The sequence below is a fragment of the Pseudopipra pipra genome, chromosome 17, assembly GCF_036250125.1.
Source record: "Pseudopipra pipra isolate bDixPip1 chromosome 17, bDixPip1.hap1, whole genome shotgun sequence".
NCBI lineage: Eukaryota > Metazoa > Chordata > Aves > Passeriformes > Pipridae > Pseudopipra > Pseudopipra pipra.
This window is the reverse complement of record NC_087565.1, coordinates 7,305,915-7,320,015: the sequence shown is the minus strand read 5'-3', so window position 1 is coordinate 7,320,015 and position 14,101 is coordinate 7,305,915. Positions and strand designations below refer to the sequence as shown.

At 39.0% G+C, this 14,101-nt stretch overlaps 1 protein-coding gene across 2 annotated transcripts in view; it reads left to right on the top strand.

The window, feature by feature from the left end:
- Nucleotides 1–14,101, top strand: part of GNAS (GNAS complex locus) — a 145,445-nt gene that overhangs the window by 83,569 nt on the left and 47,775 nt on the right. For both annotated transcript variants that reach the window (XM_064674112.1, XM_064674113.1), the window contains exons 3-4: nucleotides 13,184–13,238; nucleotides 13,323–13,442. In XM_064674112.1, the coding sequence (XP_064530182.1) occupies nucleotides 13,184–13,238; nucleotides 13,323–13,442 (175 nt within the window). The remainder of the gene's footprint in view (nucleotides 1–13,183; nucleotides 13,239–13,322; nucleotides 13,443–14,101) is intronic.

Below are 14,101 nucleotides of genomic sequence, written 5' to 3'. Positions count from 1 at the left end.
ATGGGACAAGAAGCTGAGAAGAGGTTTCTGCATCTCCCCATCTGTTCAGGGCTGACTTTGGAGGAATTCAGGAGTCAGTGCTGACTGTATGCCCAAAAACCATAGTTGTGTGCTGTGTTCGCTTAAGCTTTAGTGACTAAAAATAGCTGGTTGAGACACAGTTAAGGAGCAGTAAAATTGAATTGTGAATATATTGTTCACTTACTACACAGGCATAATGGGAAATACAATATCTAGGTGAGGGAAATGTGTATCATGTTTTCAGATTCATTTCTACATCTTCTCTGTATTGAAGGAAGATTTTTTTTTTTTTCTCTGCTTAATCCAGAGCAAAATTATTTCAGAAGTAGCAGTGCAGAAACTTGAGCTTCTTTCAATAAATTGCTCTAACTTTTCTGTAAATAGAGCCCTAGATAGCTAGAAATAAAATAGGTATTTTTGATGTCTTTTAGTGACATCTAAAATCAGGCCAGCAAGAAGATCAGGTAGGTGGAACCTGTTGCCTGAAACAATATTCCCTGACAGTGGTTGAAGAATTTTGCTAATGGGTTTAATGTGATGATGACTGTCTGTGCTTGGAAGGAAGTGAGGGTATTTTTGTTGTTGTTGCCTGGTAATATTTGATGTTTACTTACAAATACTTTTCTTATATCATTTTCACTTCTGCTAGTGCAAAACTTTTAATAACTGGAAAAGAAATTAAAATATCTCGTATCATATTAAATATAATTATAGAAGTCGGTGCTGATACTTTAAAGGCAGCTATTGCTGATACACAGCCACCAGAGGTAACTAGTATGAAAAGATCTGAATTTGGACTTGTTACCAGTGTGGTGTAGCCTTTGAGACCCATTGGTTTTGGTGTCAAGTTGCTTTTGGAGAATTTATTTATGCACAGTGTTTTTTTATTTGCACTTTTGCCTTATGCTTACTCTTTCCAGTGTTGGCTTTGAAATTCAGCATGGTTCATGTCTTTTGCATGGAAAGTTGGTTATAAACAATTTCTGTGTTAGTTCTTGGGCTGTTAGGAGAGTAACTTTGCTTGTATAAGTCTGTCAAGGCATCTGTGTGTAAATACATTGGAACTTTACTGAGCATATGAGGAAAGTATGCTAACAGCTAAATTTTAATTTAGTTTTGATGAGTTTAAAGTTTAATTTGGCTGTACTTGGAGACTGCCTTTCTTAAGATCATAATTTATTTAAGTGATTTTTGACTCCTGTTACTTTGGAGGACTAAAACAGAGAAAATGTTTTCAGAACATGAATCTGGCCAAAACCACTGGCAGTTGCACAAGTAAGGTGAAATGGAAACTCTTCCTCCTGTAATTTTACAGTTTCAAGAGATGTGTTGTTTGTAACAATAGGAGATTGGAAAATATCAGAAATCAGATTTTAAAACCTGCATCCTTTTGTAGCAGGAGAGTCTGTGCTTCCTTGACTTCTTTGTTTAAGACTAATAATCACAGAATTTTCCTGTGAGCTGTGCAGGAGATGTGAATACACGGGTTGTTCCTCCCTTAACAGATATAAACCATACCTTTTTCTTTTATGTTGAGGGCAGCCTTAACTTGATACAAATGACCTTGGCTGTAACTGAGCCAACATTACTGTACCTCGGGGCTTTAGGGCTGGAACATGTTAATCTAGAGGGGAAAGTTTTGTGTTCCCTCAGAGGAGGTTACGGGAGGCGCTGGGGCAGCTTTGGTGCTGCCGTCCCTGTCTGCACGGGGCTTCACCCGGGGAAGGGAGGGGACCTCCTGGAAGAAAAAGCAGATGTTGGTTTAGACCAACAAGCTTTTTAGTGCTGAAACCTTTTTTTAGAACAATGCTGAGACTTGTGCAAGACTTTCCCTGCCGGATTCCCTGTGGTGGGTCTCGTTCAGTGCTCACAGCAGCGTTGCTCTGTGGTGGCTGGTGTGAGCAATTCCCAGCTACCATGGGCAGTGCAGCCCTTGTCTTGTGCAGCCTGGAGATTCGGCACAGTCTTGTCTCAGTAAAAATGGAGTAGTAACACCAGTGACATGCAACATAATTAGCAATGCAGTGAGGTTACTTGAGACTCTGTATGCAGGAGTTTTGATTTTCTGATAAAAATGTTCTTTTAATAGAATTAACTCATATTGAATTTTGCTTCTGTTAATTCTCGCTGTCTCATGTCATGATATAATTGCTTCTTACTGCATAGAAATGAGTAAGAAGTTGTGTGCCTGTGGCATTACCAACACTTATAAAGATGAGGCTGGGTATTGATCTGTGAAGCTTCATGTGAGCTGTAATCAGGGGTGACAGAAGCCGAGGGGTTTATTTGTGGTGGATGTTGGTAGACTTGCTCTGTTGAGGATTACCAGCTCACTGATACTCATGGCAGATGTAAGGGAAGATCATTTAACAGCGATTGGGACTTTGGAAGAGTATTTCAAACCCATCCTGAATAAAGAAGAAACTGCTTTCAATTCCGGTCAATTCCGGTTTGGAACAGAAGCAACTGTGTCTGTGTTTGAATCTGGAATAACAGCCCTGATTAACCAGTACATTGATGGAAGCAGTCAGGACACACTGAAGTTCACAAGATGAAACTCATTCCTTGTTTTAAAGATGGGGCAATGTGGTAAAAGCATTGGACATGTGATATAAAGACAACTTGAGTTGAGAGTTGTGTGTTGTGCTGGGGATTCACTCACTGCCGTGTAGGTTTTTTGGAAGCAGAGTCTGTGGTGGGTTTTCTTTGTTTTGGTTTGTTCCTGCCTGATACGATGCTTTGACCTCCTGAGTGTTTTTTGGAGAAAAGCTTACTTCTCTCACAGTTATTCCAAATGGCCTTTTGGAGACATAGTCCCTTTGCCTCCATTCCCTTATCAACAAGGATAATAAGCTTGTGCTCTCACACAGTTCTGCTGTGATAGATGTGCACAAGTGAAGTACAAGTATTAAAAGTCAAAGATAAACTCATTTGTTATATGAAAATAATTGTAAAATGCTCTATTGAGATAACTTAAAAAGCTTTTCAAGTTAGAAATTGTCAAAATTATTATTAAAACTGTCAACAGCAGTAGCACTACAAAATGTGTTGGTAGACACGCTGTTTTAATAAGCTGAGAATTCTGGTGAAAAGTAGAGACTGCAGTGACATAGTTTCAAAGCATTTTCTTTTTAAATTGTATTTGAGGGAATTTTAAGTTCCCTAGTAGTGTACTTCGTTTTCTATAAATTCCATCTAATAAGTAGTAGTATATAATTCCCTTGGTGAAGATATCTTAGAAAACACAATCCACACCAGAAGCTATTTGTTTTTGTGTTCTCTTTGCTGCGTGTTCACCAACAAGTTAAAAAAAATCAAATTAAAAAGAACAAGAAGAAAGGAAAACAAAATAATGGCAAACCCCAAACGTAAACACACATTTGTTCTCAATCGTAGTTGTTGACAAATCAAGGAGTGAAATAACTATGTTAATGTCAAATTCTGTGGGGAACAGTCAGAGCAAAAGCATACTGTACCAAATTTTGAGTGATAGCAATTAAGTGATAGCATTTTAGTTGAAGGTCTGAGGCAACATTAGAATCAAGACAGGCCTGCAAGTGGTAGCAGACAGACACTGTAACATCACCTTTGATATGGGGGGGTTGGCCCTGGTACAGGGATCATTTAATTGACTTTGATTTCTTCTCCACTGTTAGTTTTAGAGCAGATATTACTTGATAGCATATTAGAAGCTGTTAAAATTCACTGTACATTTGGGACAGTATGGCTAAAATTTTTCTGTGGCTTTTTTCTGACTTATGAGTGCAGGGATAAAACCAGATGATTCTTTGTGTGTTACTGTTTAGTGAGACTCATTTGATCTCCTGACCAACGTCTGTTAAGTATTTTTCAAAGGGTTCAATTCTTTCCTTTCTTAGAAAACCATTTTCTAAAACTTGATAACAATTCTTTGAAGCCATATTCAGATAAAACAAGACCAAGAATGCTCTTGTGAGTGGTTTAGAGATCAAGTTAGTCACCTCTGATTTACAGAGGCTGTCCTGGAGTGGATGTGGTTTGTTTTTTTTTTTCTTTTTCACATCCTCCATATTGACTTATTGAAGTATTGTATAAAATACTTCAAATAAATCATATTTTTACTTAAAAACATATTAATTTAAGAGGCATGTGTAGAGCTTTGAGTCTCCAAAATAACTGATGTTAGAGAGGAGTTACTGCACTGCTAAGCCAGTTACAGTTGAACCTGTATTATACTGGTGTCTGTACAGGCAAGAAAGGCTGTAGTACTCATGTTTTCAAACTGCTTCTAGTAGCATCTTATTTAAGAAGTGTCACTAGTAGCTAAATTCTTGGTCCTTTCTCCGTAAGGCTGCTTAACTGATCCCCCTGTTTTGAAGCAAAGTGTAAAAATTCGTGGACATCTTGCACATTAGAAGCCTCATCGTATTTTATCTTCACAGACTGTGGAATAACTTGCACCTCTGTGTTTACATGAGCAGAGCTGGGTTCAATTTATGGTAAATTTTGCTTTCAGAGCATTTATAACTTAATTGTTCGGTGGGAGAATGCTGTATTTTCTTCATGAAACATAGGCCATGCGGCATTCTTAAAGGTTCTGCACATTCTGGCCCCCATCCATCACAGTACTTAAACCATGAGTAGCCCTATTAAAGTTGATAGAATTACTCATGTGCTTAAAATTAAACATGTGCTTAAGTGCTTTGATGGATTAGAGCCAACGTTGTCAGCACCTTGCTTTGTTGTGTGCTGTGTTACACCTGCCTCCCTGTGCTCCAGCCTGGGTCTCCAAGGGACAGATTTTGCTCAGATTTGCTCATTCCAATATTTAGTTACTCTGTGTTCTAAAAATGCAGTTTACATACACAATCAAAGTAAATTCATATGCGACCTGGAACTATAAATACCCAACAACTCTTGAAATCTAACAATACTTGACAAATTTCACAAGATTTTTTTTCTGGGTATTTCAGGGGGAATTTTTACACCCTGATGAGATGTTCTGTAAGAATTTCTGTGATCAAATTCCACTGAAATTGGAATCCATGAGCACATGCACTTGAATATTGTAATAATTCTCCCAGATTTTACGTTAGCAAACTTAGATTGCACGTAACGTTTTTTGAACAACTAAAGTATATGTCCCCAGTAAGCAAAAAGTAGCTTGTTTTGTAGAATTTACCTTGTTCCTGGTGGGACAGATTTTGTATGAATTTGAACCTTCCCTTTTTTCTGTTTCTGTTGGGCTGGTGTCCTTCTGACATCTGTGTCTTACCGGCCACCATGTAGGGGGTTGGATTAAAAACCTTGGGTTTTGTCGCTGTTAGAGACAGGCACTTTCCAGATCACCTGTCTAAAATATCATATGCCAGAAGTGTTTCAGATGATAATGGAGATCACAATCCCTAAAAAAAATCAAGGTATTTTCAGGACCAGCCATGTTCCACCTGTCTCATCCCTGCTTTCCCTGCCGCGTTGCATCCTGCTTTGGCCGCTCCGTGTTTGTCCTTACTTGGCGTCCAGTGTTCCAGCCATTTTTATTTTAGGGCTTCTTTCCATTTAATATTGGCACTTAGCCAGCTGTGTACTTTTTCAGTTTTAAGTAGCAGTGAGGTCATCAGCCATTATAGGAGCTATTCCTCTCATTCTTGTGCACGAGCCCCTGAAGAGCTCTGGGATGTGATTGCCTTCTTTTCAAAAGCTTCCTACCCAGTCCTGCCTGAAGGAGTTACTGGAATACAGACACTTACAAAACAGTGTTAGAGCAAATGAAACTCATAGGCCACTCATGAAATCAGTGTTTCAAAGGTTAGACAAAAATGCTTTGAAAGTGAAAACCAAGGTAAGAACAAGACTCCCTGTTAGACTGCCTGTATTTTAAAGCAAAGGCTCTGCAGAGCCAAGGATGGAGTGATGAACAGTGCAGCAAATGGCCCAATTTTAACAGGAGGGGCTGTTAATCCACATATACTGCAGTGCCTGGTCAGGGTGTACTCACACAATGGGATATTTTCTGGACATGCAGAGATGGATAGACCCAGTCAGGTAGCTCAGGAGACCCCAGTAGGCTGGATCTGCTGTGAGGGATGGATGTACAGGCAGAACATGAAACACTGGAGGATCCATGCTGAGAGGTGTCGCGTGCTGTATTTCAGTGCTGTTGCACAGCTGGACAGAAGTGTTTCAAAAAGGTGGTGGCCGATGGGCATGTTTCCTTTAGTCTTTGTTAATAATGACTACATTCACAATGCTTAAATAAATAAATAAATGAAAAAGTCTCTGTGCTTCCTGACAACAGTTTGATTATCTCAAAGTAGTGAATTGTACCAAGCAAGATGATTCAGCAATTTGACTGGAATCCTCCTGTTCCTGCTGGTTCTGAGAGGTGTCCTCCCAGCCTAGAAAGGAATCAGATTGTCCTCTGAAGACTCTGTAGCCTTGTTAATTATTATATCAAGTATCTGGAGATAATACTAAACTTCTGAGAACATCTTTTATTGTAATATGCTTAATTACCTGTACTTAAAACAAGAAAATGAGAGCAGTGTGTTCCCCTCTGTGTGCATGTCTGGGGAGCTACAGACCAGGCTTGCAGTGTACAAAGGTGTTTAATTGTACAGTATGAATTAAAGAGCCTTTGTCAGCCTCATACATCACAGAGCTCTTTGTGAACAGTTCTGTTTCCATCCCTTACCTAAACTATTGCTAGTTAATTAGTTGAGGTAAGTGGAGCAGGATAAGCAGAGTTATGCTTCTTAATATTGTGTCTGTGATGGTCTCTTTGTGCCACTAACAGGTATAAAGGGACTGTAAACCAGTTAAACTGGTTTTATGTAGGAATTTGTAAAGCTGAAGGGGAGCCTGAAGGTGGCTTAGAGCCAGAGTAGCATCTCTGTGCCACATCCACCTGGGCAGGTGGAATTAGCAGGGTTCCATGTGCTGCCGGAGCAGCCCCTGGGACAGACTTCAGGTGTGTGTCCAACCACCCTCCTGGCTCCTGGAACTCCATCAGGAGCAAAGCCTGCCCACAACCAGTCTCTGTGTCAGAATGTCTGTAGAGGCTCAATAAAGTTGCCCTTTAACCTTTACAGTTAGCCTATCACAGTGGGCAGAGATAAAATAAAACTAAATATTGAGTTAATTAGATTTATATTCAGGGATGCCTTTTGTAGAGTTTTTGAACAAGTCACCCCTGACCCCTAACACTGCAGTGGAAATAATGATGGAAAATAACAGAATTTCTGCTTTCATAGAGATGTGATGTGTTTTTTAGTTGATGCTTCAATAATTTGTATTTCTTGACTTTTAACTTAGAGAATAGTTCTGTTGTTCCATTAATAGAAGGTATCACTGTGTTCTTGTATTTCTTATCATGTTCATCTGTTTATGGCCACATAGTAAGATGTACATACAACTCATGAAGGTAAAGATGGTAATATATTGAAACAAGAAATGGTAAAGCAATTTAGAGTGCTTTTTCCAATATTTAAAAGGGGACTTGTGGAAGCCCTTTATGTATTGTCTATTCTATATATTGCATCACATATTCTGTGAGAAAGTGATTGTGCTTCAGGGGATAATTGAACTAAGTTCTCCCAAATAATTTAAGTCACAATTAGATCTGTGTAGCATTATGAGTTTTTAACTGTGTGTTTAATTTGAAGTATACCATGACAAAATTACTCAGCCTGTTGGGTTTTTCATTTTCGAAAAGGTGTTATTTATTTAGAGAGAAAGCAAATAGTTTATCCTCATAGCTATTATTCCCTCTCACAGTAAATTATCTTTGGTAGCTGGATGGTACAATCTGGTGATGCCCAGAATCTCAGAGAAATAAACCCAAGAATTTGCAAAGTGATAATGGGAGGGGAAGGGTGGTGTAGGAGAAAGAACACAGGGGTAGGGAGGGGAAACTACGGCTCTGCAGCCAGCAGCAGGAAGGGAACAAAGTATTAATGTGGTTAGAAAATCTCTTCCAGTTCTGCTGCAAGTGAGGACCCAAGTAAATCATATTTCCTGTCGAAAGCTGTACAGAGTTACTGCTGTGGAGCTGCTGCGTGGCAGCACCTGTCCTGTGGTACTGCAAGGGTTTGTCTTTTTGGGTCTGGAACAGGACAAAATAGAAAATCTCTTTGAAGTTGTCAGAATTATTAAGGTATCTCAGTGATGTGATAGAAATGGTGTTCAATTTGCAGAAGATACTCAGTGGGTTTTGCTATTGCATTTTAGCAGTTTTGTCTGTAAAACTGGAACTCTGTCATGGGTCTAACATGAATTATTTCAGCTTCACCCTGAATACTCTTAAGCAACTATTTTTCCCCATTTTCAAGTGCCTCTAACTTGGCCTCTGCCCTGTTTGCCGTTCTAGCTGTTATATTTTGAGGTAATTGCATGTTCTGTTAGAAATAACCCAGGCTGCTAAACCAAATTTATCTCTTTGTTGAATTGTGAAGTACTGCGGGATTTTTGTAATGTGGATTGGTAGCAAAACCTTAATTGAATTTCCTTGCTCGTGGTCTTGTGTCTGAAGATTTTGACTGCACAGCTCTGTTTTTCTGAGGTGGATTGGCAGGTTTGCATTTCTGTTAACTTCCATAAGGTGCAGTAAACAAATTTTAATGCAGGTTTCATGGAATATTTATGAAATCCATCAGATGTTTCACTGCATCAAAGACACCGTATTTAGACGAATAGACACGTTTAAAGCTCACATGCCTGTGAAGTGCATGACTGCCTGTCAAAGAACCAAATTGTGTTTTAAAACAAAATTGATCTGTTAACTTGTCGTTGGCTTCCATGTGTAATTGTGAAGGTGAGCAAAAGGGGACAGCCCGTGGCTACTTCCCTGTGCGTTCCCATTTGTTGGCAATACCTGAAAACAGGGAGATGCACGTGTGTGCTACACGTTTTCTCCTATAAAAAGCCAGAAGCAAATGAATTGTTTTGTAAGATTTTCATTCTGGCTCTGGCACTTGTGAATTGACTCACTGAACTGCAGTGCTTTGCACGGGGAAGGGAAGTTTTGCACTCCCTGGAGTTGTTGTGTCAGCAGGTTTCAGGAGTGAGGGAAGTTTGACAGTGCTTCAGGAATAAAGGTAATTTCTGTGTGATGCTGATCACTGGAGGTGATGGAAGCTGGGCTGTTCACAACCTTGTAAAGAACAGTGTGATTACATTTTAATATCCCTTATTAAAATAGTCTCTATGTACTTTCCAGAGCTACAGAACTTTCCAACAAGGCGTTTGGTTTTTTAACCTGTCAGCAGTGATCAAGAAATTCAAACTTCTTTGCTTTTAGGATAATGGCTTAAAGGGGTTGTGTCCTGTCCATCCTCCTATTTGTCCCCCCCCCAATTCTTTAACATGTTTTGTTTTGGCCATTCATTTCAGCACCTTTTTTAAAAATTATTTTTCTACCTGTGAGATGTAGAAGGATTCAGGGTGAACTGAATCCTCATCCTCTGGAATGTTCTTTTTAAACTTTAAATTTTTTTTTCCAATTAATGGTTATTCATATTATCTGGAAAGTAAACCAAAAATGAACATTAAAATTAAATTAGTTTGCTTTCTGATAATCTGTTTGGTAATGTGTTCTTTACATTGGATTTGATAAAGTCTGAGTAAAAATGTTGCCTTTTTAAAAGTAAAACTCAGCCACAGGTGGAGAAGTTCTTTACTAAATACTGATTAGGTTGGTTTTCAAGGAATATTTGATTTTCCTGACCTTTTATGTCATTCTAATTTAATGTTACTTGAATTAAAATGTCATCTTTTTTTTTTGTAGTACCTAAAATAGACTTTATTAGTTTTCCTGAAAGCTATGTGCAGCTTTGCTTTGGCCCATTTAAATATTGAAAACAGCAGGATTTGAGATTTTTCTTCTAATCCTCAACTAATAGAGTTTAATGCTTTGTTTGGCCTACCCTACACAGCCTAAGCAAAAGTTTTAAACAAGATTAAAAGTATGACCTTATTAACCCATGGCATCTAAAGATACAGAACAGGCCTGCAGAGACATCAGTCTTTAGTTAGCCAGGATAGCACAGTGCCATTCCTGGCCTACTCGGGATCTTCCAGAGGAAAACCTTTTGGGAGCCCAGCTTTTTTCTTTTGTAGTTTTGTGCCAGCACCTGGGAATAAGAAATTTAAAAAGCAAGAATCTGTTCCTAAGTTGAATATTGTGCCTTTTCTGGGGAAAAGAAAGTACTTTTGGAAATTTGAGGTGCAACCTGGCTGGGATTTCTGAAGAAAAAACCCCAATTCTGGGAAGGCAAAGGGTCGTAGCTCTTGGAATGTCACCTTATTTTTATTTTTTCTTAGTGAGAAGTTACAGTTGTATTTAAGCTGCTGTTGGATGGGTGATTGATGAACATGTTGAGTTCCAGAAGAATAAAGTGTCTCATTGTCATGGAAAGTTTATGCCTAGTAAACATTACAAAACACAAAACGCAGTGATACATTCACTGCTGTGTAATAAGAGTCCTTGTTTACTGGGCAGGCTATAGGGCCATGGCAACAACACCAGAAATAGGAACTCTGAGTATCCTTGTTGTAAAGATGATGATGGTTATCGAGCAGTTTGTTAATTGCTGGAGTTTAATGTTTCTCCATATTCATTATCACCTCGCAGTGCTGTTCAGTAGCATGAGGATCAGCCGAGAGGTGTAAATGTGGAAGTTTGACTGAAACCTGTGATAAAAATAATGTGGTTTGTTGTAGAGTCAGGTAAATGTGCACCTCTCTGCTTTGAGACAGTTAATCCCAAGTGTTCCAGGGGAGAGAGAATAACTGCAATTTGCTTTATAACAAAAACAACACAACTGCCTAAACTTCTGTCTTTCTGGTGATGTTCCAAACTGAAGCAAAATGACCGATAATTCTTTAAAAATACTGATATCTTGCTTGGCTTTCAGCGTATCAGTTGCCCTTTTGATCTCAACGGGGCACAGTCCAGATACATGTTCATTAAGTTGAAGATCCAGCTAAAAATCGGAGGCAAAATAAAGCCAGACAAATTGCTTACACTCTCGTTGATAAACATTTCCTGCTTTCATGCCATTATTTACATATTTTTAATTATGAAACATGGTTTTTAAAAACAGAAAGCGGATGATGGGTTTGCAACCGTACACGTACCAACTGAAAAATACAGGATTTCTGCACCTACCCGAGGTCTTGGTTGTGGGATGGAGAGTTTCTTAAGGCCTAGAAAACGTGGAAGATAGGAAAGAAGAGGGTGAAAAGCCCTCAGTTTTTCCTCTCTTTTCTTGTGTTATTTATTTTCCTTAATTTGGCGCTTTTGGCCTTTCTTGGGTCACTGCCTTGTTCTCATCAGTGGTGCCAAATGTGTAGAGCAAAAAACTGGTGGTCTTCAGGAATAAGGTGGTCTGTAGGTAGGTAAAAAAGTCGAAGGAAACCCAAGAATTTTCATCTGACTATTGATAATTTCATTTTCTCGCTGCATCAAGCTCCCCTGACCTTCCTCACCCTGCCCCAAACCGTGGAGGGTCCATGGCCAGCGGTGAGCAGCTGATGTTTGGGGATAATCCCGTTTCTGTTGGTAGAGTTCTGCTGCTGATTCAGACCCGTTCTCTCCACAGCCAAGTCATCCTGAACACGATGATTCGATGCTGCTGTTTGCTTTCCATGTGTAAGAGCAGCACTGGCATTGCAATCATTCTGTCACAACTGGGGAATGTAGAATCAGATCCTCCACGCCTGTGCCTGAAAGGCAGCGGAACGTGCGGCTGCCACGGGGGGTTTCCTCGACCCTGTCTTCTTTTTAAAGAAGTTGCATTAATTTTTCATTTGATAACCAGAATTCCCACCACTCTTGGATGTTTGTGTCTGCCTTGTTATTTAAGCAGTACTTCTTTTTATTTTTTTTCTGCTGTTCTTCTGCATTCCTGGTCGGTGAATGTGCTTTCAGTTTCGTTTTGGTTGTTGGTTGTGAATAATTATAGGAAGGAAAAAGTGACAAAAAGCATTTGCAATGTGTTTGCTGAATTGACTCAGTAAAGTGAGGTGTGAGTTACTGCCTTTAAAAGGGTGAAAAAAGGAAATGTGCTGTTGGTAGTTCAAAGTTTCTGGGATACTGAACTGGAAAATCTTAGTTTTCAAAAGGATAAAAAAAAATTAAAAGTTGGTATAAATATTCAGATAATCAAAGCGTTCTATAAAAACAGTTTAATGAAGATTAAAAGGTCACTGAGACAATTCAGCTGGATTATTTTAGTAATGACATGGCTAACTTTGTATACCTCAAACTAATAATTTTATGCTGTTTACAGCAAGAAATTAATAATGTAGAATTTTTGTTGTAGTGCCTTGCAATTAAGTTACAGTTTACAGACTCAATACTAGTAATGCTTTGAGGGTGCTGACTCCTGGTTATACCAAATGTTGGATCATGCATTTCACTGGACTGCACTGTACAGCATTGAAAGTAACTGTTGTCAGATTTGACACTAAAGCCAATAAAAATGCAGCATAACAATGGTTTGCACTCTTGCTTCAACCTATTAGGCTTGTTAATTTGACTGCAGTGAATCCCAAATGATAGTGCTTGTTCCAAGTGGTGTTCTAGCCTATTCCACTCCTTGTAGTCAAGAGGTAATTGTAGATACTTGGATTAACCTTTTACTATTTATTTTATGTTTAGTATCCAAACTGTTGGTTTCAGTGTCTCTGTCAGGTTGAGCTCTCTGCTCTCTCCTGTTCTGCTGTGGCATCATTTTGTGCTTTAATGCTTTTTGTACTTTGAAGTTCTTTGGTCTCCTTTCATTTGTTTCTAATTTTAATAACTTACCCTTTTCTTTCTTTCCGTTTGTTTCCAGTTTATACATTTCTAAAGAACTTTCATTCCTGTCTAGTGTTTCCATTCAAGTGAATCAAAATCTGTTTGATTTTGCAGAATGTCTTGGTCCCAGTCTAAGGCTGTAATAAATTTTTATTTAAGCATAATTAGATGCTGATTTTTGGATGCAAATAAATGTTACTGTTTAAGTAGAGAAGTTTTGAGATATTTAATCAAGTCTCTATAAAAGTCTTCAGTGACTGAAAGCACTTCAGTCAATAGGGACAATAAAGTTTTGATAAAGTATTTTTCAAGTTCATGTTCGGTTTTAAAAATATATTCTGCTTTTGTGGCTCCTGAATTTAATAATGTATTTTTTTATTACAGGGAGAAGAAAATGAAAATCCAGGATATTAAAAACAATATTAAAGAAGCTATAGAGGTAAGCTTAGGAGCCATTCTTTTTACTTATTCAAAATGGCTGTTGAGACACTCTCTGCAGTATTTTACTTTTTTGTCTTTGCAGACAATAGTGACAGCAATGGGCAATTTGGCCCCTCCAGTGGAACTAGCCAACCCAGAGAACCAGTTTCGAATCGACTACATCTTAAATTTAGCCAACCAGATAGACTTCGATTTCCCACCGGTGAGTAACCCCTGGCTGCAGCCAGGCCTTCCTGCAGAGGATTGGATTTCACTGCATTGGAGTAAATATTTTCCCAAAACAGTGGGCTGCTCTTTGGGAATTACTGAAGTACGTGCCTTTGGTCAGTGCTAATCAAGTAAGTGTCTGACAACACGGCCAGAATGTTCAAGTGATCCTTCAGGAATGCAGAAACCCTTGTCTGCTTTTCTGCTTTTTGTGCTCTGTGAAATTATCAGCTCCAGGTGGACACGGATGGACAGTGCTGTGTGTAGAGTTTGGGTATTGTTGGGAATTGCCCTGCCCAGAAGGAGTGAAGATACACTCAGCACTCTGTTGATGATTAGCTGGTGTTCAGTGATACTGAATCTCTCCCTTTTGGAAGAACAGTGGAGTTTTCTTGCTGATTCAGACTCTGTGTCAGCCAGACTTTCTACAGAGGCTCCACGCACACGTCCTTGCCTCAGCCCTCCCAGTCCTAGTTAATCATTCAAGGTGCCAGCAGACCCAGAGTAAATGCACAAAGGATAATTATTTGGTTGATGATATAACTTTGTGCCCACTCACTGTGATTAATTTCTCCTGTATCTCAAGCAGGCTAAGTAGCAGAAGCCCATGAAAATACAGTTTGCAAACACTGAACTCTTCAACACCGAGAAGAT